Genomic DNA, 26,859 nt, shown 5'->3' on the forward strand with positions numbered 1-26,859 from the left:
CAACACCTGTCCTTGACCACTCACCTGTGTCAGGGTAGCCATTTTCCCCCGACACCAAGAAGAGCAGCGTGTGGCTTTCTCCACTCCAGTCCTCCCTACTGCTGCCTGAAGAGGTCACAAGCCGGGATCCATCATTGCCCACTCTTGTTCCTACCATCAACTGAGGTTCTCTCATGCACTTGGTGATAGCGGGCCCCAAGAAGGGGGGGGCAGTGCCTAGAGGTTGGTATCAAGTGGTAGAAGAGACCACCCAACTAAAGGAGCTTGCCAGCTCTGAGTTGGGAAATAGATTTTGGGGGTGAGAGAGAGAGCAGGGTTTGACGAGGGGCGGGACCTCAGCATGCGGATACTGCCAGGATCACCACCCTCCAAAAGCAGCCATTTTCTCAACGGAACCTGATCTCTACGGTCAGATCAGTTTTCAAAAGGGGAGAACTGCAGACCTCACTCTGCAGTTTCTTGACGGCCCTGGAAGGGTTTCCCAAATGGGTGGGAGTTAAATAACGGTCGATATGACCGTATATGGTCATGTCTACCCCCTTCCCAAAATGGCCAATGACGGGCCTGGAGGGAAGGGGAAGGGGAAGGGGAGGGGCCCCAGGTGGGCGTGTCCACAGCTCTGCTTCCCAAGCATATCCTGCAGGATCTCGCCGCTTGTGGGGCTTCTCGAAGCCTGGAGAATGTTTCTTGAACATTCAGCCTGGGTTTCTCAAAGGAAATACGGGTTCCCAATCGGATGGAGTCCACGTGCCGTAAAACGCACGGGGAAGCGATTCGGCGAAAGAAGAGATGCTCAGTTTTAGCCTTGTTTTCGCTTTGTTTTATTGTACACTGCAGAAATAGCCCTGTGAAGTAGGCAGAAGTGCAAGACGCCAGGGTCTGAAGAACAGAGAACAAGGGTCCCCCTCCCCACAAAAGCATTCGAGAGTCGCAAACAAAACGGCCAAAACAAAACAAAATCCCTCTCCTCTGGAGGCACATTTCTCTTCTTTTGCAAGTCATGCAAAAATAAAATAAAAACACAATATATTCTTTTTAACGAAGAACTGAGAGAAAGGAAACAAATTTGAGAAGATTTCCCCCCCCCATCAGCTGTTATCAATAGAGAGAGGTTCATATACCTAGATAAAGTCAGTCAGTATAGCTTATAAAGACAGAATCTGGGTACAAAACACAACTTTACAGAGACTTGAGATCACAAAAGAAGAAATGTGAAAAGAAAATGGCATTTCAAGATATTTGGCACAACGTTTGTGTGGTTTTTTTTTTTTACAATTAGAATTTTTTTTGCCTTTTCTTTTTTTTAAAAAATGTTCACATGTTTAATTATAGTTTTATTAAAGAGAGTATCTTGTCACAATATTGGGGGGGGGGGGGAGGAAATCTGAGCTTGCCCATGTACCGGGTTGCTCAATAAGTTAGTGGAAAAAAAGCTAACATACTTAGTTCCCTCTTTCCAGTTACACCTATAAAATTAAATCTCTCTGTTTGCACCAGCCGAGGGAGACCAAGCGCTACAAGAGAGACGTACCAGTTCTATAATCTCTTTTCAGGAAATAAAAAATAAGAATCCTTCTTCAATAGAATCCCTTCCTTAGAAAAGTTTTGGTTGCTCACCTTCCATCCAGACTTTTAAAAGATAGCTAGAATTAAATATATATTTATTTATATATATTTATAATAATTATAGATCATTCTTTCCCCCCCACCCCTTGACATCCAAGAATATAGACATTTAAAAAAAATGGAAACGTAGAGATTCTCCTAGGTAAGTGCATGACATTGTTTTTGCAGGATCCAACCATGTAAACAAGTGCTTATTTGAAACGACCTTAACCAGTGACAGTCGACCCCCTAATACTGTTTTGCTGATTCACTGTTTTACAGGACTTTTTTTGTAGGGGGGGGAAAGAGCCCCAGATCAAAAACTGCACAGTATCGATCGTCCAAGGAAAAAGGATCTTGCTGTTAATTTACATGTCATTGCTGAAACCTGGACTTTGTAATTCGAACTTTTTTTTAAAACAAAATTATTTTGCTCTTTTCAGTTTTTGACTGGTTCGGGAGGACGGGGCAGCCCGCCATCGAAAGCCACCTTCCCCAGCCATCTCCGTCTGCTTCGGGGCCAGATATTAAGATACAATTTGCAAATTCGCAAGAGAGATCACTGGCTTAGCAGAGAAGGACTTCAGTGCGCTCTTGGTTTGCCTTCCCCCCCTCATTTTGATGTTGTTCGATTAGTTATTTATTTTTACCCCAACAACACGCATTATAAGGTAAAATGATCTTATTCCCCCTCCTTGTGACTCAACGCCTCGGCGGGGAGATTTAAACGCCCGGAGGTGGCTTTTCGGAAATGTTTTTGAGCACGTCGTCGATTCGGTCATCTTCGATCACGACTGCAAGCAGAAAAACAGAAACAATGAAAGCAAGCTGCTGTGTTTTGTAGGTCTTCTACAAAAAGACTTTTCATTCATTTAACCATGAATGGGTGGGAGAGTGTTGAGGTATGAAATGAAGATCTTGTAAACTGGAAATCTGCCATGAAGCTTGGACCCCCCCCCCTCTCTCTCTCTTTCTTTGCCTCGCCTACCTCACAGGATTGTTGTGAGGCTACAAGAAAACTGAATCATGTGCTGAGCTCATTGCAGGATAGATAGGATAAAAATGAACTTGATAGCTAAATTTCGCAGAGGAGAACTTCCCAGGATACGGTGCAGTGTGGAAATTCGGGTGGAAGCATTCACTCCGAATGCTGCAAAACATTTCTCCACATCATACAGAAGAACTGCTGGTGACTCTTCCATTCCTTTTCCAAATCTGTATACTCCCACTTATACTCACAGGCACACACACACACACCCTGCTCATGGACCCTTCCCCTAGGTTCTTTTTGCTCAGGGTGGCCCAGGAAATGTCTGATCTTTTTCAGAAAAGACTACAGATCACAGATCAGACCTTATTCAAGAGGAACTGCGATACCAGTAGCAAGGAATTCTACCCATCACAGGGGGTTACGTCCCTAATCTTGTCTTTCAAGGTCACCGAGACAAAAAGAAATAAAAGCAAACCCCCTGACCATGAAGATGAAGGGCTGTTAAAGGGAGATTAATTGTAAAAATAAAACGCCAGACAATGCTGTGGGTCGGTCCCCATTTGCAGTCCCAAACTGAACAGCTGCAGGGATTTCTCCAGATTTCTGCCGATCGACAAGAAGCACTGAAATCTTTGGGGGATTCAGGACCCCCTCCAGTGAAAACCGGATGGGGATCCCAGCTCATTTATTGCACAGTAAATAAATAAAGGAATTAATAGTAATGGAGGGTTTGGTCTAGGATCCAACCCCTAGCCGGGGCAATGCCCTGTCTTTTAAACCCACCTCCCTACCCAGTGCTGGTGTCCCTGCCTGACAAAGAATGCTGTGTGGCTAAGAAGATTGCTACATCTACCTAAAGGGATACCCCATAAACATTCGTTTTGCTCCTGCAAAGGTTGGGCTATGAGCAAGAGAGGATTCCAATGTGGCAGACAGATGTGCTGGTGGGCTTTCGAGAGAACCATCTTTCCATGCAGGTGGTCCCACCACGACCTAATACATGTAGGGACTCCCCCACCCCCACCCTAATCTGTTCATTTCCATCATTGCAGCTGCCTCATTTTCAAATCCGGAACGTTTTGCTTTGACGGGTGCATCAGGAATATTTTTGCAAGCCTTTCTGGAGAGTCCTCTGTATCCACTGCAGTCGGAAGCAGAGGGTTTTTTAAAAAAAACAACAACACACACACACAAACCAGTTCTGTGCAGCGAGTATTTGCACACGTGTCCAAATGCGTGCCCCTTGCTCCTCTCCCTTTGTACGCATCCAAGCACAGCAGAGAAAGTGACAAGCCTCCCCACATACACACACACATACACACAAATACACAAACACACGCAATCACCCCTTTGGTCCCACTGAAGCAGAGCTCAAAGGCCTCCTTCCGATTTGGGGTTCTTCCAGAGAGGCAGTGACTTCCCCAGGAGGTACGAATTCCTATTCCCTTCTCAGGCCAGCTTTTAAGGAAGAGTTTTCCTAGCGGTGGGTACCGCAGGGCTGGTGCCCATCAAGAAAGCCCCCCCAGCATCACCACCAGCGACTCCAGAGCACGTGGTTTGCCTGTCCTAGTGTTGATGCATTTCAGGTATAATCCCAAAGGTCCAGAAATGGAAGACAGAATCGATGGGCACGCCCGGCGTGAAAATGAAGGCCAGAGGTGAATCAGGGTAGGTAACCCGGCAGGCAGGCGTGTGTTGATATAGATGCCCAAGAGAGGGACTCTGCATCGAAGGCAGCGTCCACAGAGGGCAGGAGATTAATACGGCAGTGCGGTATAGTGGCAAGAGAGGACGAGGATCGGAAAGATCCTCGTTCGAATCTCTCCTTTGCCAAGGAAGCTTGCCGAAGGACCCTGGACCACCGGCAGGCTCTCTGCCTCCCCTTCCTCAGAGGGATGTCCTGATAATTAAACGGAGGAGAGGAGAACTGTGGGAGCTGCCCACTGGGAAGAAAGGCAGGGCATATGTAAAGCAAATCAATAAATAAAAGGAATGTGCTCAATTCAGATAAAGTTAAAGGGTTTAACCTAGCAGGGGGGGGAAAGTGGGGGGAAATCACAAGATAAGGCGATCCCAAAACATTTTCAAGGATCCTTTTCACCTTCAGTGCCCGGTCCAAGAATCAACATGCAGGGTGGGGTAGAATTGGAGAGTCTCCCAAATTCGGGGTAGGGAGAGGGTTAGGGTGGATGCTGCGGCAGAGAAGCCCTCGGCTGAATTTAAGGGGGCTGCAATTGGATGCCTTTGGGCATTTCCTAAGGGCTCACCTCCAAGCCCAGGTGCATAGGATTGCACTCTAAATCCAGGAGGGAGGGCGATGCAGAATAAAATATTCAGGGGAAGGGAGGGGGATCCCTTTTTAAAAAGGGTCGCAAACGCAGACACTTCTGGATAAAAGTTGGGCGCATTGGAGTTTGAGCCTCTGTGGAACCCAAATTGACCGGGGAGGGGAGTCAAAATCCCTTACCCAGAGACAGGCTATATAGGGGGGGGGGCAAAAAAAGCACCCCCTCCTAGCTAACAACTCCCTCCCGGGCTTCTCCACCACACACACTGCATTGCACAAACACACACACAAACACAAATGTCTCACCACACTTGCTCCGGCCGATCTGGCCCAGCTTGGGCGGCCGCTTGTTCTGGCCGCCGGCGTAGAAGTTGTTGGTGTCCTGCAAGCGGCAGGTGAACGAGAGCTGCCCCACGTCCGCCCCGTCGCCGTAGGGCCCCAGCTTCTCCTCGCTGTAGGGCAGCACCTCCGACATCTTCGCGCGCTCGCCGGGGCCGGGACGGAGGGGGGGTCTGCCTGTCGGCGGCCGGGAGCTCCCGCGCGGGCCGGCCGAGCGCCGCAAGACGGAGAGGGGGGCCGGCCCGGGTCGCCCCGTCGCTGCAGCCTCGCCTGGCGCTCCTCTCGCTCGGGCTCGGGCTCGGCTGGGGCAAGCGCGCGCCGGGGACAGATGCTCGGCAGACTGGGCTGCAAAGCGGCGGCGAGGCGGGCGGGCGAGGCAGGAGGCGGGAGGGAGGGAGGGAGGGACAGGGGGAGGGAAGAGCCGAGCAGCAGCCGAGATCCCGGGAAGAGCCGCCTGGGCTGCGCGGGGGGCGGCGGGGCGGAGGGAGGGAGGGAGCGCAGGCAAGCGGGCGCGCGCCTTCTCCTCCTCCTCCTCCTGCTGCTGCTGCTGCTGCTGCAGCGGGCGCGCTTCTCCGCTCGCGGGCGCCTTTGCAAGGAGGGATGCGAAAGAAGGGAGCGTTCCTGGGCATGTGCAGAGCGCGGTCCTGGGTATGTCCAGAGCGCGTTCCTGGGCATGTGCAGAGCGCGTTTCTGGGCACGTCCAGAGCGCGTTCCTGGGCATGTGCAGAGCGCGTTTCTTGGCACGTCCAGAGCGCGTTCCTGGACATGTCCAGAGCGCGTTTCTTGGCACATCCAGAGCGCGTTCCTGGGCATGTGCAGAGCGCCTTTCTGGGCACGTCCAGAGCGCGTTCCTGGGCATGTGCAGAGCGCGTTTCTTGGCACATCGAGAGCGCGTTCCTGGGCATGTGCAGAGCGCGTTTCTTGGCACATCGAGAGCGCGTTCCCGGGCATGTGCAGAGCGCGTTTCTTGGCACATCGAGAGCGCGTTCCTGGGCATGTGCAGAGCGCGTTTCTTGGCACGTCCAGAGCGCGTTCCTGGACATGTCCAGAGCGCGTTTCTTAGCACGTCCAGAGCGCGTTCCTGGGCATGTGCAGAGCGCGTTTCTTTTCCCAGGCTGCGTGTCCAGCTGCTGGGCTGAGGTCTCACTGCAGATCCCCAAGGCGGTTACCTCTCTTAGGAAAGGGGGTTCCCGAAAGCTGCGGGCCAAGGAATAGAGGGTTTCTTCCACTACCACCCCGGTTCCGGGATGTTGCGCTGGAAATGCTGATTTTTTGCATTTTCACACCTGAGTCTGGGCCCTGAATTAGTCTCTCAGGATGTGATAAACCCCCCCCCCCCTGTACGTTGCAGGCGCTTGACCCTCTATTCAGCCGCTTCCTCCCGAGGAAGACATCCTAAGCAAAGGCGAACTAGCGGCGGGGAAAGAGAGGGCTGGGCAGGATTATATAACGACGATCGCTTTGACAGTGGCCGTGACTGTGTGGACGCTGTCAACCGCCTAGAGCCCAGGGGGAAAGGGCGGTTTAAAAAGTTAAGAATTAAGGAATAAGCAAATAAACAATAAATAAGCAGGTCTCCAGGGCGTCAACGGAAGGAGGGCCCCACAGGTACTTTTAGGGTGGGGTGAGAGGGGGCTGCTGCTAAATCTTACTTCTCTTTAAGATTATAAATTATTAATTTAAGACTAAACAGCAGTAAGCCATAGGAAGCCGCAACACAACCCTTAAAAAACCCCTGTGTTTATATTGAATGTAGTTGTGGGGTCTAGCCTGGTAGAAAACTGCTTTTTGAAATCTCCGGGGTCTCCTCCAGCACTCCTGGCATCTTAATGTCTTGCCCGTAGAGCCATGGAAGGGCTGGGGCACCAGGGCTGGGCCATGCTTAGGGCATCCGTAGGCCCTCATCTGGTCCCATTGAGTCCATAGCCGGTGTGGCTTTCTGTCCTTTCGGTTCTTCCCGCATTACCAATTGCACACCTGCCCTTCAATAAGACAGGGCAGAAAATCCATCTGGAAGGAATTGTGCAAACAAGTATCATTACATGAACATTGCTGTTTTGGAGTGCTTTGCCATGTGCAGGTCAATAACATGATAGGGGAGATGCGGTGAAAGAACCAGATGCCATGATCAGTTGTGCAGGCCCACTGTGCAAAAGTCAGCCATACGGAATGGCGGATTCCTAGTGGCTCAGCTCCACGTAGGAGACGAGGGCGGGAGAGTCAGAAATGGTGGGAAAGTTCTCCTGAACTTTGGCAGCTATTGCAGGTGGTTTTATGGGCCACGTCCATCCCTCTGTTTAAGGAAATTATTCCTGTGCCACTCCGACAACCCAGTGAGAGAAAAGTCAACACAATTGCCATTGTTTGGAAAGTAACTGTAGCAGAGACCAGTCTGGATCTCTCAGGGCATCCATGCACTAAGCAGGACCTACCTGGTCCCTTTCCTTGGAGATTCATCTTCTCCAACGGACTGAACCTCATCTGGAAATAAATTACCAGGAGAGCTCCAGGATCCAACAGGTGCTACTTATAGCTCTAGTTACCTGTCTGGAACCAGAACGGAACATGGCAAAAGCTACATGTCTGCCACCAAAAATAACAGACTCATTCCTCCTCTCCTTCTCTGTTAGCTGCTAGCATTCTATTGCTACAAAACACATGCTGAGAGGTCACTGTGTGGTTAGGCTCTCTTCTCCCCCTTATTGGCTGCCATCAAAATGGATGGGGAAACTATGCAAGGTGAGGATGTCACATAGACATGTTTTATTGGGTTACGAGTTACCACGGGGGAAAGAATCCGGGCTCAGGGCCTTTTCAGTAGCTGCCCCATGCCTGCCTCTAGAGCAGGGGTAGTCAACCTGTGGTCCTCCAGATGTCCGTGGACTACAATTCCCATGGGGCTCATGGGAATTGTAGTCCACAGACATCTGGAGGACCACAGGTCCTCTAGAGCACCCTCCATGAGGAGATTGGGGGATTCTACCCTCCCAAGCTGGATGGCCAAGCTGCAGGACAGACTTATTTCCAGGGGGCTGTGGGGGAAGCCTGGGGAAATACCCAGCTGGGGGATTATTGTGTTTTGAACCTGGTTTTCCGTGTTGCAATGCCTGTTCTCTGAATGTTTGTTGAGTAGTTTTTGTACTGCTGTTGCTCAGGAGAAAGGCAGGGATACAAGACACCCCTGTTGCGGAAGTGACATGGCGGTTCCTGGAACATCTCATGTAGGCCTGTTTAGAATGTTTGCGCCACAGCTCTTGGGAGCAGCAGGGGTGTGTGCAGTCCCCACCTTCTCTGCTGTTCCTGTATTCCCTCCGGCGGATCCAACTGATTGTGTCCCTTGAGAGAGGTGCAAACGGCTCCCCGGTGCCACGGTGGAGTCCTCTCATGTGACCCGATGGCATAAGTGTTGTGGCTGGATGACGCAATCCCCTGGCAACGTGACGCCCTGCCATCCCCAACAGCCAGGAGGGAGAGAAGGAAAGCCAGAGGGTGCCCAGGCAGGATGACTGTGCCAGGCTCTCAGTTTGGAGGCTTGCACCGGGAGGAGAGACGTGCTCTTTCACTGCAGAGGAAGCCGGATCAGCTGCCTTTCGTGTTCTCTCCTCCCCGATGCCTCCATTCGAGGCGCTGGCTGGAACTTTCAGAGCCTGGAAAAGCTCTGCATAACTTCTGTGCTCCAACCCAGAGATGATCTCAGCCAATGGGCAACAGGGGCCACTGCTCCAGACCCCAGGCTTATGGGGGCCTGACTAGCCACAGCTATGTCCCCTTAAAGGAGGAGGGGGAGAAAAATAGCAAGCTTCTCCTATCCACTATTTTACAATATGCTCAGTGTTTTTTTAAAAAATCCGGATATGCCCCAGCAAGTTATAGTTGCTTCAGTCTTGCTTATGTGCTAGACGTGGATTGGAAGCCATTATAAGATCTTCTGTTGAAGACACCCAAGGGAGATGGTAGCTAAAGAGACTTCCTCAAAAAAAAAAAAACTGGAGCTGATCTCTCAGGAGTTCCTGGAGGGAGGTGGAGGCAGTAGAAGTTGTTTCCTGGGAAAATACCTTCAAAGGGCGTTTGAATTAGACTTAGCCCACTGGGAATGCTACTAAGGTTCCAATGTGCAGAAAATCTTTGTTCACATCTTAATCATGACTAAGGATGTGTCGCTTTGTGAGGGGGGGGCCGTGCCTCAGGGTAGAGCACACCCGTTGCCTGTAGAAGTCCCAGATTCAATCTGTGTCATCTCTAGTTAAAGACAGCAGGTACTGTGAAAGACCTTTCTCTGCCTGAGAGTCTGGAGAAGCACAGCCAAGCAGATGCAACGATATTTAGGTAGCTGGACCAATGAACTGTGATGGTATACAGTAGCCTGGCATGGTCATATTATGAATTAATTATCTTACGGGGAAACTTCCTTTCGTAAAGGACCACCAGTTGTAGGAGGGAGAACAGCCAAATCCCATGGATTCTGGCAGAGCTATAGGGGCTACTTGGTTTGTGAGGGTTGCCAACCACCTGATCATGGCTGGAGATCTCTCGGAGTTACAGCTGAACTCCTCCCTGCAGAGATCAGTTCTCCTTGATAAAATAGCTGCATTTGAGAGTGCCTGCTAGGGCATTATACCCACCTAAGGTCCCACCTCTCTCCAACCCCCACCATCCCCAGGCTCTACCACCAAATCTCGCCCCCTGTTACCCCACCTGCCGACCACATGAGCACTGGTAAGCACAGGAAACAATTAACAGGAGTTTACCTGTTATTATATACCTCACAATGTCAAAGTTTAAGCAGAGTTTCACTCGTCTGGAAAACAATGTTTACAAGTTGTGTACTTTCTTCTGCCTTGATGCATTCCGGGAACGGTTGTTTTCGGACCACTTGAGATTAATGAAAGGGGGAAGTCCTAAAACCATTAAAGCCAGAGTCTAAAATTACCGAACTGCACCCTGGAGTGGCCAGTTGCCCAGCTGCTTTGCCCCAGTTATTGAATATCCACTGGATCCAGTTGCTGGAAGCTGTGCCCTTCAAATAAAGAATCGCGGTGATTAAACTTTTATTGGCTGAGGGGCTCATCAAGACCTTTGGGGGCAGAAATTGCTCCCGGCTCTGGAGAGGAAAAATTATTTACTGCTTCATCAAGAACTATTTGCCTCACTGAAGACTGCTCAGCTGCCAAGCCCATGACTTTTTCAAGTCTCAGTTCCTTCCTCCATCTTGATCCTGAAAAGTCTGTAGACCAGCCTGCCAGGGAAAGAAACAGCAGATTGATGACAAAAGGTATGGCAAAGGGAGAATTCCGATCTCTCCATCCAGTGTCCCGTACTGCTCTATAAGTCCTATTTCCTTTTACAGAGCAAAATCATAGCCCAGATTGGGTTATGCTACATCACACCTCGTTTCATCTTCAGTTCGCACCGGCATTGGCCTAGACTGTAGGGCCTGTCAGTGTAATCTAGTCCATGGCAAGACTGGCATGTAACTCTGGTTGGTAAATGCCCCTTTCAGTTGTATATCTGATGAATTACAACTTCCCTTTCTCTGACAGTCACCCAGCTACGATGACTATTATTGCTAATCTCTTTAAATTAGTCAGGTCTGTTTACTATCTTCCACCATCTCTGACAGCTATTTATTTTTATTTACTATTTTACAATTTTAACACCGCCCCTTACAATATAGTCTTGGGACAGTGCACAACACATTGGTATAAAATCAGAATGCATAAATATTTGGAAAAAACATAATTAAAATATCAAACAATAGCCTCATAAGGGGGTGAGGGAGGGGGGAGGAAAAGGTAGAGGAAGGCCCAAATCGGATGAACCAATTATATTTCCACTGGCCTCAACAAAGTCTTGGTGGAAGAGCTCTTTCTTGTAGGCCCTATTGAACTCTATTGAGTTCCGTCAGGGCCCAGATCTCCCCCGGAAGCATATTCCACCAAGCAGGAACCAGGGCTGAGAAGGCCATGGCTCTGGTAAAGTCCAGGCATACTCTCTGGGGCTGGGGGCCTCCAGCAGGTTGGCAATATTACTAATCTGTTAAAATTAGTCACTTCCAATACGTTATAATAATTCTATTTGCAAATGGAATACATTTAGTTTTGAGTTTGGTTAGGTTATCACTGAAGGGTCTTCTACGAAACAGACAAAACAGAACACCTCCGCGGTGCAAACCGCACGAAACTTGGGTTGCAAAGTCTGACACCTTGAGCAAACAGTAAAATTCACAGGCGTGTTTGCACATCACACCTTTTTGTAGGGTTTAAACAAACGCTCAGCACTGCAGTGCCCGTGGCCCATCTTTCCCCAGTCGCAGCGGAAGGAGCTCAATCTCCAGAAATAAATATGAAAACCTGCAGCCCAATGGGTACAGGAGCACCCCTGCTCAAATAGAAAGTTTTGCTGTGCTCCAGCTTTGTATCTCATAACCACTATGGGATCAGGAAGAGAGAAAGAGAGATGTTTCTTCTTGTCAGCACTGCTCACTGCGGGAGGAAAGACAAAGAAACCTGGAAACGTGGCTGTAATTGCTAAAAGGGGAAGTTTCCCTCTTGGCTGCAGCTTTCTGTGAGAAGCCAGGCGTAGCCTTGCAAGTTCAACTAGGTGAGATGCCAGATTGGCTCTTCCCGGTGGTTTTAAAAGCTTGGCAAAGTATAACGAAATGTACACCCTACCATGACATGGCTGCCTTGGGAGACGGGATCATCATAAATGGCTGCCCAAGGAGGGCAATTACAAAATGTTGGGTTGTTCCAAGCCTAGCATCCTTCTACAATGGGGGTAGCTATTTCCGAATGAGGGTTCCCTGCAGGCCCAACAAGTGATGTTTCATGGGGTCTTCTCTAAAGCACCTTCTGCTCTGTTGATTTGGAAGGCAGCCAAGGCTGGTTCTTGGCTTTAGAGAAGAAGTATTCTATTTCTTTGCTTTTGCCTCATAAAGGCACAGCGGGAGTGGTTTTACCAGTTTCAGAGTAGACAGAGATCTTAAAACGGCTCAGGAACATCCCGAGCTAAGCAGCGGTTTGGACCAGCTAGCCAAGTATCATCAAATCTGACCGTGTTACCGGCTACATTTAATGAGCCGCCATAGAATGAATGAGAGCCAAAACAAAGGTGTGATCTATTCGAAGCACAGGAATTCCTCCACAGTGACCCCTCATCCTACCTTAGCCATGAATGAAGATGTGGACCAAGATTCCTAACCGTAATAGCTTTCCCAGTGGGCTAAGCGTGATTCAAAGGCTTTCAAAAAGGTGTTTCCCCCCCAAAAAAACCAATCTCAGCTGCTTTTGCTTCCCTCCAGAAACCTCTGAGAGATCAGACCCAGTTTTTGAGAATACTTCTTTTGCTACGCTCTCCCTTGGGTGTCTTCTGCTTCCAATTTGGGTCTATCACACAAGCAAGACGACAGAAAAGCAGCCAGAATCTGCCGAGGTATATCCTGAATTTTTAAAAACATGGAACAGATTGTCAAATAGTGGATGTTTATTTATGGTATGTAAATGTGGAAGAGATGGGGGGGGGTTTCTCCCAAAGCATTTGTATTTTGAAATAATATTTTGAACGTTTTTAGGAAGTTCACCGTCTCCATGGAAGCAAGGAGCTCAAACACCGTAATAGAATATTTATTTATGATATTTTTTACGCTTTTCAACTAAAAAAAAAAAATTGGCTTCGAATGCAACCTGTTTGAATCGAAATCAACTTCAGTTGGAGAGATCTAATCGTAAACTTATCCATAAATCAGGGGGACAAAAAGTGCTCTTCTTTGACTGGGCCACGCCCCTTTGGTGGCATACTCTATTTATTTACTTACTTATACTTTCGATTTTTACCGCTCCACTCCTGGCATTGCCAGCCTGTGGCGGCTCACGACAGTTTACATAATATACAGACGTTAAAAGCCATGCAATAAATTTTTAAAACAACCCAATCACAGCCTCGTCTGCAGAAATGAAGGTGAAAGAGTACACCTTGCAACTGACCATCAGAGGGGTGTCTCCGCTTACAGAAGGGGTCCAAGATGACACGTCCGTATCCTGACCTCAACCAAATGCCTGGCGGAAAAGCTCCATCCTGCAAGCTCTGCAGAACTGAGCCATCTCCGTCAGGGCCCTGAGACCATCCAGGAGTTTATTTCACCAGGTTGGGGGCAGGACCGAAAAGGCTTCGACCCAGGCTGAGGCCAGGTGGACTTCCCTCCGGATGAGGACAACCAACCTGTTGGTATTCTAAGAACTTTGTTTAATTGGTGGGACTGGAATTAAATGTTTTATTTGCTCTTGTGGCGTGTTCTTCTAATCAAGAACGGCAATTAGATAATTTAGGCCATCCCTTCTGACAATGACTAGTAGCTTTCGTTCATCCCACGGTATTCAGATATCAGATTATTTCACACCACCTCCAGCAGCTCCAACAAGGAACAAGCATTAAAGGGTTTTTTTTTGCGGTGACTTACCCATTTCTTAAGCCTATTCAATTGACAAAGGTGGGCGATTAACCTGCTAACGACACCCCGCAGAGGGGGTGGGCAGCCCAGTTTACACATTCCGTTGCGCATGCTGCAAATGCATAAAATTGTGTGTTCAGAGGCAAGGCGGCACACGGCCCTATGCGCTTATGCTCATGGACCCCTCTACGTGATCAGGACTGTACAGAGAGGTGGACAGGTGGAGGCTAGAGGTGGGGCCTACACAAGCACAATCCGACTTCCTTATGATGCTGCCTCGCACTGAATCAGACCACTGGCTGATCAAGGTCAGCCAGGTCTTCTCAAACTCTGCAGCCGCTCCCCAAGAGCGGGGGACTCGAATCCAGATAACTTGGCTTGACTCCCCACTCCTCCATATGAAGCTTGCTGGGTGATCCTGAGCCAGTCCCAGTTCTCAGGATCACCTCCCTTCCCAAGGAGAAGGAGAAAACAGGTGATTTGTAAGCTGCTTTGAGACTCCATAGGGCCGAGAAAATCAGGGTATAAAACTCATCTTCATGCTGAGGTCTTTCACATCACCTCCTGCCTGATCCTTTTAACAGGGGATGTCAAAGTTTAGATTTGGGATTCAAGTGGTTCACTGCGTTGGTGTGAAGCAGCAGAACAAATTTAATCCAGTGGTACCTTTTAAACCAACAAAGTTTTATTCAAGGTGCCACTGGACCCTAAATTTGTTCTGGATTTGGGGCCTTCTAGATGAGCCTCTTGTGGCGCAGAGTGGTAAGGCAGCAGACATGCAGTCTGAAAGCTCTGCCCATGAGGCTGGGAGTTTAATCCCAGCAGCCGGCTCAAGGTCGACTCAGCCTTCCATCCTTCCGAGGTCGGTAAAATGAGAACCCAGCTTGCTGCTGCTGGGGGGTAAAACAGTAATGACTGGGGAAGGCACTGGCAAACCACCCCGTGTTGAGTCTGCCATGAAAACGCTGGAGGGCGTCACCCCAATGGTCAGACATGACCCAGTGCTTGCACAGGGGATACCTTTACCTTTAGATGCCAAGCAGATGCTCTACCACTGAGGCAGAAAGTTCTGCACTCGCCACAGGGTCCCACATGCCAAAGAGGAGAGGAACCTGAAGACAGCCGCCTCTCACCAAGGACAATATCTTAAAGTTTTTTCGCATTTGCGTGCAGAGGGAGCCATTTTGACTGTTGTCTTCTGTTGAGAGGCCAAGTCCTCAAGGGCAAACACAAGCATGTTAGACCAACCAGATTAATGTGGCTTCTGAGGGTCACGCTGAGGAATATTCCATTTGTTTACCAGAGATATACAAGTGCATACAAGACAAATGCAGAACAGTCTTACTATGAGCAAGGTCAGGAACGGTTGCCTACAGAAACAAGAGTTTGAGTGCCACTAGGGATGGCAAACTGACGCCTGCCAAGCTGAGGCACAATTCGGCAGGAAAGTCTGAAGAAAGAAAAACATTCATACAAGCTGAATATCAGTAAAGCAAAACCATTCAGAAAGCATGAACATCCCCCATTTTGTTTCTTTGTATAGCAGACATTAATTATCAACAGCTTCACTTTTTTTTTACTTTTTACAGGTGGTTTTGTAGATTTGTTTCTCTTACTTAGAATGTTGGCTTTTATACCCCCTCTTTTCACTGCCCAAAAGAGTCTCAAAGGAGCTCACAACTGCCTTCCCTCCCTCCCTCCACAACAGACACCCTGTGAGGTGGGTGGACTGAGAGAGTTTTGACAGGACTGCTCGGTGAGAACAACTCTAACAGGACTGTGACTAGCCCAAGGTCACCAGGCTGGCTGCAGGTGGAGGAGAGGAGAAATCAAACCCGGCGCTCCAGATTAACCAAGCTGGCTCGCCACCCATTGAGCTGGTTTGATATGTAGTTAATACATATCATTTACACTTAGAACATATATAATGTGGTGGCTCACGAACATGAGAAACGCATATCCTTTTATGAGAAACAGTCAGTGTAAGAAAACAGAGTGGAACTCAAAAAAAATATATAGGTTCAATTTGCACAATGAAGCAGCAAAATCCAAATGTGGATTTTCTGAGGGGAAACTAACGAACAATTCCGGATTGTCTCTCACTGAAATTGGGTTTCTGTAGGATGCCTTCCCACCGGCTAGGATCCAATTTAAATGAATAAGAGAACCTGTCTTTGGATTTTCTCCCTGAGGCAAGCCATCGCCCCTGGCCGTCTCTGGGGATCCTTCCTTTTGGCATTTGCAGGGCCAGGGAATCGTTGGGACCGTTGCCTCAGCCGGTGTGATTTTGAAGGCAGGAACGTTATCAAGTATTTGTTGCCACTGCTTGCATGCAGCTTGGCGTGGGTGGGCGCGAGGTGTGAAGGGAGCTGTTTGGGTCTTAATTAAATTCATTGTTCTATCACGTCTCAAAGCGTCCGTGTTATTACCGCCACCCCCACCCCCCCAATAACCAAACTGACTTGCTTACATAGGTGGTCTCACTCCTAAACCTTGTATGAAAAGAATAGCCGTTCCTTTCCCCTCGGCATCCCTCCTGAGCTACCAGATGATCTGACCGGCTTCCCTTAGCAAGCTCGCCCAGTGAAACAGAGAAAGCAAGGCATAGTGTTTAAGAAATAAATAAAAACAAAAGCTCTGACGCCCAGCACAAAGAATAAAGGCCTGGCTATACTGCATTTCAGTGAAAGACATTGACTTAGATCTGGACATACCCTGTCAAGATCCATTACCAGAAACATTGCAGTGTTGTGCCTGTGGAAGGGCTCAAGAGAACAGGGCTATATTAGTGGCCAATTTTTTTCCAGAGAAGGCGCTGGCCTGATCTGTTTTCTCCTTAAAGATGTGGGAGACGAAGGGTCTCCCTTAGCAGACTAAGGGTCCATCTCCTCTAGCATCGTGTTTTCAGGAATGGCCAAGGACTCCAAGTAGGGCTTGTTTATTCTGCTGTCATGGCCAATGGCCAACCAAAGATCTCTTCCTCACAAAACCTGTCCAAAGCCCTTATCCCTTTTGATGTCAAGTCACAGCCGGTTTTATGGTGACCCTTCCAAGGAGTATTCAAGGCAAGAGATGTCCACAGATGGTTTGCAACTCTGAGCTTCTTTGCTGGTCTCCTATCCACACACTAAACAGGGCTGGCACATTTTAGCTTCTGAAATCTGGTGAGAACAGGCTAGCTTGGGCTATCTGGCAAAGCCCCTTTACAACGATCTAAGGGGGTCCTTTGCCTTTGACACAAAGCCTTTTTCTCCCTCCCCATCTATAAGATTTCACATTGCAGCTGAAAGCAGGTGGCTGGAGGAGGAAGGGCAGAAGAAACCTCCCTTGCTGAAAACACATTGACAGGTACAATAGTATCACGCTTGTGGGAGTGAAAGAGCAGCAAGGAAACAGAAATAACTTAGAGTGACAGCTCTCTCTCTCTCTCCCTGGTAAATCTCCTTGTTTATCATCCTACCTCCCCAGCTCTGCACATGAAGGAGAGAGCCAGCAAGCAAAGGGATGGATGCACTGATTGGAAGGGGGGGGGTCCACCCTGTTAGAATTGGAACCACCCTGTTGATGCAGCATCACAGTCAACTGGCACCACCTAGAGCTCATTTCAGGAAGCACAAAGGGTATACAAAGTCCACAAATGGATTTCATGCGATTTCTTGGGAGTCTGAACGACAGCCAAGCGGTTATGCATCAGACAAGGAGCTGCGAGACACAAATTCGAATCCCCGCTCTGTTATGGAAGCTGGCTGGGCGGCCTTGAGCCTGTCATGCATTCTCAGCCTGATGTACCTCACAGGGTGGTTGTGAGGATGGAAGGGATGAATGCTGCTTAGTCAATTGGGGGAGAAAGGTGGTGCATAAATACAGTTATACCTGTACTAAGAAAAGAACTCAAATTTTATCTATCATCTATCTATCTATCTATCTATCTATCTATCTATCTATCTATCTATCTATCTATCTATCTATCTATCTGACAGATATAAAAGAAAACAACTCAAATTCTATCTATCTATCCATCCATCCATCCATCCATCCATCCATCCATCCATCCATCCATCCATCCATCCATCCATCCATCCATCCATCCAGATAGATAGATAGATAGATAGATAGATAGATAGATAGATAGATAGATAGATAGATAGATAGATAGATAGATAGATAGATAGATAGATAGATAGATAGATAGATAGATATAAAAGTTCTGAGGGCGGGTTGCAACAATACAGAATAAAATACAGAGTAGAATTTAATCTAAAATACATTAAAAACATTGAAAGCAACCTCCTCCTACCCTGGTGGTGTAGCATATTAAAGGAATACTTAAGAGATGCTTAATCTAATTTACTCTTTAGTTGAACCCCCCCCCCATACTTGAGCCCAGATACACACCATGTAAAACAGATGCCAGCTTAATTTGTATCATTTATTTATTGCACAGGATTGGAGCGTCTCCATGCAGAACTGGAGGTTTTAAGTTCGTTCTGTGCAAAACACACATTCCACCCTGGAGTGACACAGTTCAGAAAGGGTTATGAGACCCAGAAAAAAAAACTGTCTTGTTAATTCTTGTAGGAGAAACACAAAGATTACTAACACACAACAGTGTGCATGTGAATTCTCAACTGAGGAGAACCTGTATTCGGGCACCACGTCCACCAAGGTTAGGGCTGGCGATCCAAAAATCCGAAGCAGGCGACATTTCAAAAGCCCATTTTCAATCCTCAGCTAATAGGGCTCAGCTCCCTTTGCCGCTGCGGGGGGAGAGTACAAGTCACTGAACGCCAGACAACTCACGGCTCCTCTGCAGAGCTTCCTAGCAACACTCAAAGGCCGCTCCTTTGTAAGGAGGTTTGCTTCCAAGGACTTTTTAGACTGCGACGTTCAGCTGTTATATAAAGGCACGACTCTTGTGATTTCTCGTCTGCAAATAGGGCACTTATGGGGCTTCGGGAGCGCTTGGTAGCATTTGTCGCATGAGCACACATGCCCGCATTCAAGGAAGACACAAGACCGGATGTTGCTCAGGCAGATGACGCAAGTGTGGCTGGCTGCATCTCCACCGGCCGCGCACATTTCACTCAATTGTCGCAGGCGTTGCTTCTCCCGGTGGCGGCGGTACTGCTTGTGCAGGAGGATGAGGAGCAAGGTGCAGGTGGCAAAGCCGAAAACAGCCGTCAGGATTTTCCAGAGCCGGACGTGGGACACTTGCTTCTGAAGCAAGGAGTCGAAATCCTGGCTGCTTAAGTAATAGCGCATCCCCTGCTTGGGGGGTTGCAGTTTGATGGCGTGATTGTCCAAGACCAGCTCTCCCACGCCAGTGAGGACGGTCCCCACCCTCAGCATCTCTTCCGTCTCCTGGATGCCTTTGGGACGCTCCCCGCTGATATAATGGCCGATCACGTCCGTGAAGGTCTGCACGGAGGGGTGGAATTTCTCGTAGACCGTCTCTAAGCTGATTTCGGACGCATCCAGGGGCTTCATCACCCTCACGGCGACGTCAGCAGCGCCTTCCTGGGGCACCAAATCAAAGGCCGCTGTGTTTGTTCTCTGGTGAATGATCTTTTCGTAATTGTTCCTGGGGATGAAGGAGCCAAGAAAGAAGTCAAGCTGGTGGCAGAAGGGGCAGAAGAGGTTTCCCTGTCAGTTGTACCCTGAGGCATCGGGACAATGTGACTGACAGATGGGACAGTCAATGAATAAAGTAACAGGATTAGGGCTGTAGAACCAATCAGAAGTCTAAAAACTGAACGGAAGAAAAGCAGAAGTATTTACATGGCGTATTACATGATGCAAAATTCCATAGCACGATCTTAAGTCTAGCAAGCTAGATACAATAGAATAGAACACACACCCTAATAATTTAGTCCCGTTCGGCCCAGTGTGCGTAATGTACTTTTCCTGTCTTTAAGGACACCAAACCAGCAAACAGAAATAGAGAGGCAACTTGGACATAACACTTGAACCAGAAAACTACCAGGTTATCCACAAGTGTGAATGGGTGTGTGTAAGGAGGTGTCCCTTCCTGGACCTCCTGCCTAGACGGCCCAAAGGTTTTATGTGATCCCTTCCCACCATGTCCTCCACCTCAGCAGAATCAGCTGCAAGCATCCCAAGAAGTTGTAAAATGGATACATGGACTGCGGTGAGATTACTTGAAGCAGAGCTGTATCTAACACAAGTTGTTCCACAGCTACTAACCAGTACACACAACTCTGGGATCTGCAAACACTGCCTCCGACCAACTAATCTTCACTCAGTAAACAAAATAGGACCCGACATACTCCAGAATCTCCCTTGCTCTTTCTCTGGTCACTGCCTTATCCACTGAAGCCCATGAAACCAGTGGAAGACATAATCTCTCAGCTGGTAAGCTTAAAGAACACAGAGAGACCTACCAGAGGTGGGTGGTCCGGTTCCACACCATCTTATGCTCCTGCAACGTCAACCTTTGGACCACTCCCTTGCAGTTCTCCACAAACTGGCTGTTGAGAGTTTCCTTAACGGATCGCACGACACCTAACCAGTTGGAAGAGGAAAAATTAACACCCAAAAGCAATTGAAAATCCGTATGATGGTACGCAGCAGCAACCTCAGCAGACAGAAAAATCACCAAGCTTTCAAATTATCAGCAAGGTGAAGGGCTGGGAGTAATCTATAGTGGGACTCTGCTGCAAAAGATTAAAGGTGCGGTTGGTCCTTGCTTTTTTTTTCATCTTACCAGGGGGGTGGGGAGGACAAGCTCCTCTCTATGCTGTTGAGAGGCTGTTGTATGCTTTACACTGCACATTATACCACAATCCACCCTGATATAGGTGGCAGGGCTAGCAGAACAACAGTCAATCAGAAATCACCCCATGGCTACCCACAGACTCTACCTTCTATCACTGCATAAGGGACGCACTTCCCAGGCGCTTCCATCAGAATACTTTTCAGGTCCTGGTCTAGGGTGACCTTTTTGGCTCCCTAGAGAAGCAAGAGATCACCAGTAAGCATCTTGGTAGAAGTAAATCACTGGGCAGCATTAAGCAACAGATCTGACAAGGTGTAAGAAGCAACTACCTTCAGGCTATGAACAACTTTTGATTTTTGTCTGTAAATGGCATATAAAATTGCTGTGACAGCTGAGCTGGTAGCCAAGAGAATGACTTGAGCAGTCGAAGGACGTCCACCTGCATCCATTTTGTATTCACTATGTTAGTCTGGAAAAGGAAAAGAGGAAGAATGGCTTTGGATGCCTAGGAATCTCTCCATGTTACCTAACATCCATTTGGAAGAAGAGTTCTGGGGAACTCTAAAGCTTGTGCACCACATCATAATGTCCCAAGAAAAAATACTCTCTCATTTTTCCATATAAGTTTATGCAAGTTATATAAGTTTATTCAGAGGTAAAGGCCAGCAACCAACTACATCTTTTCTCAGCACTAACCTGTGGCAGAGGCCAATAAGAGCTACCCTCTGATCCTGAGACCTCCCCGCCTACACTGGCCAGTTGGATCTCCTATGGAAATAACATCAAGGGCCAGCTTGGTGTAGTGATTAGGAGCGCCGACTTCTAATCTGGCAAGCCGGGTTTGATTCCCTGCTCCTCCTCCACATGCAACCAGCAGGGTGACCTTGGGCTCGCCACAGCACTGATAAAGCTCTTCTGACGGAGAAGTAATATCAGGGCTCTCTCAGCCTTACCTACCTCTGTTGTGGGGGGAAGAAAGGGAAGGCGATTGTAAGCCGCTCAGAGACTCCTGCGGGTTGAGAAAAGGCGTCTTCTTCTTCGTGCCTTCCTCAACTACAGGTCAGGATTTATGGACATTAGCTTGCATTTAAAACATTTTATGCTGTAATCCGCCTGGAGCCAGTCAAAACAAGACAAAACAGAAGTGTAATAAACAATAATAATTATAATACTCGTGCCTTCCAGCAACATGACCCCCCTCCAAAAAAAACCCCCAAGAGTCACATTCCCTCAACTAAAACTACTAGAGACCCTTCAGCATCTCCCCCCACCCTGCATCCCAGACCTGGGTCCCATGGCAACGAGCCCCGTTCCCCTTGAAGCCCCCACCCCAGCGTTGTCATGGCGACACAGCCCTCTCGGTCCCTCCCCCTCACGCTCCTCCCGACATTCAACAACAACTACCCCTCCCGGTGGGAAATGTCGCCCTCCTTCCCGTCCTGAGATTCAAATCTTCAGGGACTCTTGCCAACGAAAACTTCGCTGGAGTCCGGCGACGCCTGATGACGTCAAGGAGGAAGCGACCGCTAGAATGCTCAAAAAGGCCACGCTGGATGAGACGCTCCGCCTTCCGGAGGAGAGGTGCCGCTCTAGGCCTGCCGAGCTCTATCGTGCCGGAAGTTTGGCAGCCGAAAGCCGGAAATGCCCTTGCCAAGCTGTGGCTCTCCAGATGGCCGTGGACTACAATTCCCATGAGCCATTGCAGTCCATGGACATCTGGAGAACCGCAGTTTGGCCACCCCAGCCTTTGGTCGTCGCTGTGCAAAAGTATAACTGGACAAAAGAAAAATCCTCTCTCAAAACCAAAATAAAGCTCTTTTGGTCCCCCCCACATCATGAATGAATCAATTTGTGCTGAATGGTGTGGTTTTTAACATTCATTTTAAAAGTCTGTTCCAAAAATATTTCTTTCAAACCACCGTCCAGAGTGAATGTTGAACCTGGGACGTCCTGGGGCTAGGGTGCCTGTTGCCAGTGCTGAATCCATGCAAAAGTTCACACCAGCTGTTGGATGCCCCCTTCTGCTTCCTGGCAGCTCCAGAGTTTATGTCAGGGTCCTTTCCCCCTGCGGTTCTAGGCTGAGGTTTTCTTCCTGCTGCACCACTCCTTCGCCAGGGGGGCATTTGGGGGTGATCTCCTTGCACAAGACTTCGGGATAATGATGGTAGAAGGACTTGTAGGTTTGGGCTTCCCTCTTGAGGCAGAGGCTTGCTTCCCGGTCGCATTCGCACAGCCATGTGGAGCAGCCCGGCTTCTCTCCTTTCTCTGCAGAAATGAGATTGCCCCTTACCACAGTAGAATGGAAAGGAGTACAGCGACCCATGTTGTTGACCTCCACTGGGATTACAACTAAACAGCCCACGAAAACATGGGAGACCGTGCTGGAATAATAATATAATGGATGCTGATGCTGGATACTGATGCCGGTTTTAAGTGATGTTAAAATGTTTTAACTGTTTTAATCTATGACTGAATATGATGTTGTGCATTGCCCTGAGCTTGTTTGCAGGAGGGCAGTATATAAACTGAGCTAATATGTAAACAAATAGATAATCTATGGACTACAGAGATCAGGAACTGGTTGCTCAGAAGGGTGAAAAGCAGGGTATAAAAAACAACTTTTTTTTCTAAAATCCCCATTCATAAGTTATTGAATGTCCCATTTTGTTGACTGTACCAACTCACCATGTGTAATTTGCTCTGGGTCCCTGTGAGATCAACCAACCAACCAACCAATCAATCAATCTCAGAAGTGTCCATGTCATGCTCCCCACTGTGAATGGGACTCACAGAATCATAGAGTTGGAAGGGATCTGGGTCATCAAGTCCAACACCCTGTACTATGCAAGAAACTCACAACTACCTACCTACCCACAACTACCTGCCAACCCATTTTGACTCACCACAGATAACCTCTTCCTCAACAACATGGAAGTTATAATGATCAATCATTGGGTGGCACTTGTGCATATCCAAGCTCTCATAACAGCAGCCGAGGTGGTAACAGCACCTTGAAGGGGGACAAAAGCATAAGGAAATGGTAGGAAGAAGCAACAACCTAAGCGTCCGCATGTCACATTTTGACTCCCAGATTCTAGGGACAGACTGAGTCCCCCAAACTCACATGTCTGTTCTATCCCTTGGTTTTCCCTTCCCCTCTTTTCCACAGTAGCACCCATATCCTTCGAAATAGATGAGAGCGTTTTTCCCTGTAATCCTTTGAATCATCCCTCTGAAGTTCAGGGGGCTGCCATTAATCATGGCCAGAACTGCAAAAGGAAAAAAAGCGGAAGTAATATTGACATGGGGAGGTTTCTAACTGGGGCATTAAATTTTCAATAAAAGCTTGAACGCTGTAGGGACAATTTCAAATGTTTCCTCTCTAATTTAAACCCCCTCAAATCCCTGTTTTGATTTTGTTTCTCCCTTGTGAAAACCAAATTGGAGAGGGGTTGAATTCTCTGATTTCATTAAACTTTGTTTCTTTGCATTTAGGACATTTTTCGGCATTATTTTTTTGTGCATCATCAAATCAGCAGTTTACAGTCTGCCATATAATATGTATAAATGTTATATGCCATTGTATACATGTTATATAATGTGCTTCTCAAAACTCTGCCCTGTGTATGCACAGTACAAAGGAATCTACAGAACTAGCAAAGAACCCAAACCATTTATGAAAAGATCCACCAAGGTAAAAAAAAAAACCTTGTTGTTCATTGCTACCACTTACTACCACCTCCAAGATGGGATATTTTCATCACCTTTTCAGAAGGAGGCCCGGGGGGGGGGGGGTCGTGTTCGAGAACAGGGTATGGTATTTTCCAGAACTCACCGCTTGCAACCAGGATAACCAAGAGAGAAAGCCCTTTCATTGCAAGGACAAACCTGACAAGGAGAAAACAGATCAAAGTGCCAATTTATTACCTGTGCCAAACTGACGCCTGAACGTGAGAGATTTTCCATAGTTTGAATGTTCTTACAGGCCTTTTTACATTACATTTTTGTGTCCCATTCCCCATCTTTGGGAACAGTGATTTTAATTCAGAAATTGCATTCCTGCATGCCCAGAAAAGTCTGGAACATCCAGAGGAGGGCACATTGCCCAGCTCAACACATCCCGCAAGCTACTTCTGCTTGGGAAGGTTTTTATTAATTCTACTAGGTCTTGACAGGAATTGGGATTTCTGTAGTGTTGACAGGAAGGGTGGAGCTAGCAGTTCCCTTTGAAACTTCTTAGACGGGATCTAACTTCTACAAATCACCCTGCTGCAGAACCAGTTTGTGTTTCAACCTGGATAGCTCTCTGCATAATAGATTTCCTATCCTCCCCCCCCCCAAGCCCTTGACTACCTCTTTCAAGAAGTTGCATTTTAATTTTCACTACCAGAAGGAGTCTCAAAGTAACTTACAAACATCTTTCCCTTCCTCTCCCCACAACAGGCACCCTGTGAGGTAAGTGGGTTCGAGAGAGCTCTAACAGAACTGATCTTTAAGAACAGCCCTAAGAGAACTGTGACTAGCCCAAGGCCACCCAGCTGGCTGCACGTGGAGGAGTAGGGAATCAAACCTGGTTCTTCAGGTTAGACTCTGCCACTCTTAACCATGACAGCACACTGGCTCTCTTTGCTTATCTCTTTGGTTTCGGCTGCGTTCCTGAAGTGCTGGACAGCGGTTTCTCTGTTCAGCTCAGGCTCAGGGAGGACCTGTAGGCCTGTGTCACAGTCACTTGCTAGCCTGCTGGAAATACAATAGACTGCATGCTCTCTTCTTTTGTCTGAAAGAGTTCCAATGGTGCAGTGATTAGACTGGGATCTGGGAGAGACTGGTGCAAACCTCCACTCAGCCATGGAAGCTAGCTGGTTGACCTTGGGCCGGCCACACACACTTACTCAGGCCTCCCTCACAAGGTTGTTGTTGTGAGGATAAAATGGAGGGGAAGAAAGTGGTGTAAAGTGGCATATAAATGAAGTACATAATAAGCAAATATACAGAAAAGACACAAAATACAAGATTTAAAAACTTTGTTGATTCAGCGGGGGCTTGGGGCTATAAACGGGGTTATGTCCCCAGTCCTTACTGGGGAAGGGACTTGACAGTAGTAAAAATGTTTGCACGCATCCCTGTTCAGGTGGTCACACTCCCCAGGAACCAGGTCCTCCAGAAGAACAGTCTCCTCTCACCCATAGCTTTTTCTGAGTAGCTGCTCTCCCAGAAAAAGCTATGGGTAGAGGAGACTGTTCTTCTGGAGGACCTGGTTCTTGGGGAGTATGACCACCTTCGCAGGGATGCATGCAAACATTTTCACCACTTTCAAGTCCCATCCTACATGACTTGTAGGATGCCACACTCCCCACAGAATCGTATCCTTCTCAGCCCTAATTACAAAACACTCTACCCTAGCAAGCGCAGAAAGTTTTAAGTCATTAACTCCTCCTGCCCTTTCTTTGGACTCCTTCCAACCTGGTGTTCTCACCAAAACAATTGTGCAGATGGTCTATTATTTGCCCAAGGGACTTCTGCCCCATCATAGTATTTCTGCACAAGATCTTGGTCCCAAGGAATCCGTAGCATCACCTACAGAGCCCCCTGTCTAAGAACCAGCGGTCTGCTGTTCCTGTTCCGCTCCCAAGAGGCTCTCAGCCCACAGAAGTTTCTCTGAGAAGCATGACTGACATATGGGGCCATAACATATGGAATCAGAGGAATCAAGGCTGGTCTGTCTGAGAGGTTGTCCCCAATTGGCTGGCAGAGGGCCTACCCCGACTCGGAATGTCCAATTGTGATGCTTGAGAAATGGAACCCACCAAGTACTATTCAGAGGACAGGCAAAGGAATGAAGAGAAGGACAGGATACAAATTGTAAAACCATAAAATTATGCAAGTGTTCTTTCAAATAAATTAAACCGAAACTGACCCATGGCATGAAGATCCATTGTTCATGATGGTATATAATTTTTTTTCCTGAGGTTTCTCAGTTCAGCTCTGCCTCTTGTCCCACCATGCCAATCTCGCTCTTTTCCATTGCTCCAGACACACAAACGCTGTATCTTGATCTGCCCTGCAAGGCTGTTGTGTGGATGGCGCCCCCCTGGCCAAGCTGCTTGCCGTGCCGCAACCCCTGTGAAAGGGTCCTTCGACCACCTAAGGGGTCCCGACCCCCAGGTTGAGAACCACTGGCTTAAAGCATCCAGGAGAAGTATCTGTCCAATAATGTCTTCAGTTATTTTATTACAATTGGAACTTTCTGGGTGAAGGAGCAATTCCAGCCTACAGCTAGACTTCAGGGGCCCCTTCATTTATCCAAAAGGATTGACATACCTGTTCCAGGTCTCTTGCACAAACACTGTGATCTGGGGACAACATTGTTCAGATGGAAATTTCCACAACCCCACTGCACGCTACCCCTAGGACTGCAAAAGGCAATGTCCAGAAATGCAGGTAGCAATTTCCAC

At 48.0% G+C, this 26,859-nt stretch overlaps 3 protein-coding genes across 6 annotated transcripts; all 3 read right to left on the bottom strand.

Annotated features, from left to right (window-relative positions):
- Positions 1-797: 797 nt before the first annotated feature.
- On the bottom strand, positions 798-5,496 carry CAMK2N1 (calcium/calmodulin dependent protein kinase II inhibitor 1). The gene is made up of 2 exons (XM_077312009.1): positions 5,190-5,496; positions 798-2,399 (listed from the first exon to the last, which is right to left on the bottom strand). The coding sequence occupies exons 1-2, from the start codon at positions 5,356-5,358 to the stop codon at positions 2,329-2,331; spliced, it is 240 nt and encodes a 79-aa protein (XP_077168124.1). The 5' UTR covers positions 5,359-5,496; the 3' UTR covers positions 798-2,328.
- A 12,587-nt stretch (positions 5,497-18,083) lies between these two features.
- Positions 18,084-21,964, bottom strand: MUL1 (mitochondrial E3 ubiquitin protein ligase 1). 3 transcript variants are annotated; one of them, XM_077311936.1, is made up of 6 exons: positions 21,809-21,964; positions 21,362-21,517; positions 20,734-20,873; positions 20,550-20,637; positions 20,070-20,190; positions 18,084-19,249 (listed from the first exon to the last, which is right to left on the bottom strand). In XM_077311936.1, exons 3-6 carry the CDS (start codon positions 20,851-20,853, stop codon positions 18,556-18,558), a joined length of 1,023 nt encoding a protein of 340 aa, XP_077168051.1. In that variant the 5' UTR covers positions 20,854-20,873; positions 21,362-21,517; positions 21,809-21,964; the 3' UTR covers positions 18,084-18,555. The 3 variants fall into 3 exon arrangements, with proteins under 3 accessions (XP_077168051.1, XP_077168049.1, XP_077168050.1); XM_077311934.1 differs by having other exon boundaries at positions 20,734-21,517; XM_077311935.1 differs by lacking the exon at positions 21,362-21,517 and having other exon boundaries at positions 21,809-21,956.
- A 304-nt stretch (positions 21,965-22,268) lies between these two features.
- LOC143824773 (basic phospholipase A2 homolog Gln49-PLA2-like) lies at positions 22,269-26,138 on the bottom strand. Of its 2 annotated transcripts, none has more exons than XM_077312426.1 (5): positions 25,986-26,138; positions 24,240-24,292; positions 23,529-23,673; positions 23,308-23,414; positions 22,269-22,669 (listed from the first exon to the last, which is right to left on the bottom strand). In XM_077312426.1, exons 1-5 carry the CDS (start codon positions 26,090-26,092, stop codon positions 22,449-22,451), a joined length of 633 nt encoding a protein of 210 aa, XP_077168541.1. In that variant the 5' UTR covers positions 26,093-26,138; the 3' UTR covers positions 22,269-22,448. The 2 variants fall into 2 exon arrangements, with proteins under 2 accessions (XP_077168541.1, XP_077168542.1); XM_077312427.1 differs by having other exon boundaries at positions 25,881-25,996.
- Positions 26,139-26,859: the final 721 nt, after the last annotated feature.

Source organism: Paroedura picta, chromosome 15 (assembly GCF_049243985.1).
Source record: "Paroedura picta isolate Pp20150507F chromosome 15, Ppicta_v3.0, whole genome shotgun sequence".
Taxonomy (NCBI): Eukaryota; Metazoa; Chordata; class Lepidosauria; order Squamata; family Gekkonidae; genus Paroedura; species Paroedura picta.

What these genes read in the sequence shown, in the direction of transcription:
- MUL1 (XM_077311936.1), bottom strand. Translation starts at nt 20,853, where the DNA reads ATGGATGCAGGTGGACGTCCTTCGACTGCTCAAGTCATTCTCTTGGCT. An exon ending in CCCTTATGCAGTGATAGAAG is followed by an intron (nt 20,191 to 20,549) that starts GTAGAGTCTGTG and finishes CCAACTGGTTAG; the next exon opens with GTGTCGTGCGATCCGTTAAG. An exon ending in AACCGGACCACCCACCTCTG is followed by an intron (nt 19,250 to 20,069) that starts GTAGGTCTCTCT and finishes CTTCATCCCCAG; the next exon opens with GAACAATTACGAAAAGATCA.
- CAMK2N1 (XM_077312009.1), bottom strand. Translation starts at nt 5,358, where the DNA reads ATGTCGGAGGTGCTGCCCTACAGCGAGGAGAAGCTGGGGCCCTACGGC. An exon ending in GATCGGCCGGAGCAAGTGTG is followed by an intron (nt 2,400 to 5,189) that starts GTGAGACATTTG and finishes TTCTGCTTGCAG; the next exon opens with TCGTGATCGAAGATGACCGA.
- LOC143824773 (XM_077312426.1), bottom strand. Translation starts at nt 26,092, where the DNA reads ATGGCCCCATATGTCAGTCATGCTTCTCAGAGAAACTTCTGTGGGCTG. An exon ending in GTTCTTAGACAGGGGGCTCT is followed by an intron (nt 24,293 to 25,985) that starts GTAGGTGATGCT and finishes TCTCCTTGTCAG; the next exon opens with GTTTGTCCTTGCAATGAAAG. An exon ending in GGTTATCCTGGTTGCAAGCG is followed by an intron (nt 23,674 to 24,239) that starts GTGAGTTCTGGA and finishes TTCCTTTTGCAG; the next exon opens with TTCTGGCCATGATTAATGGC.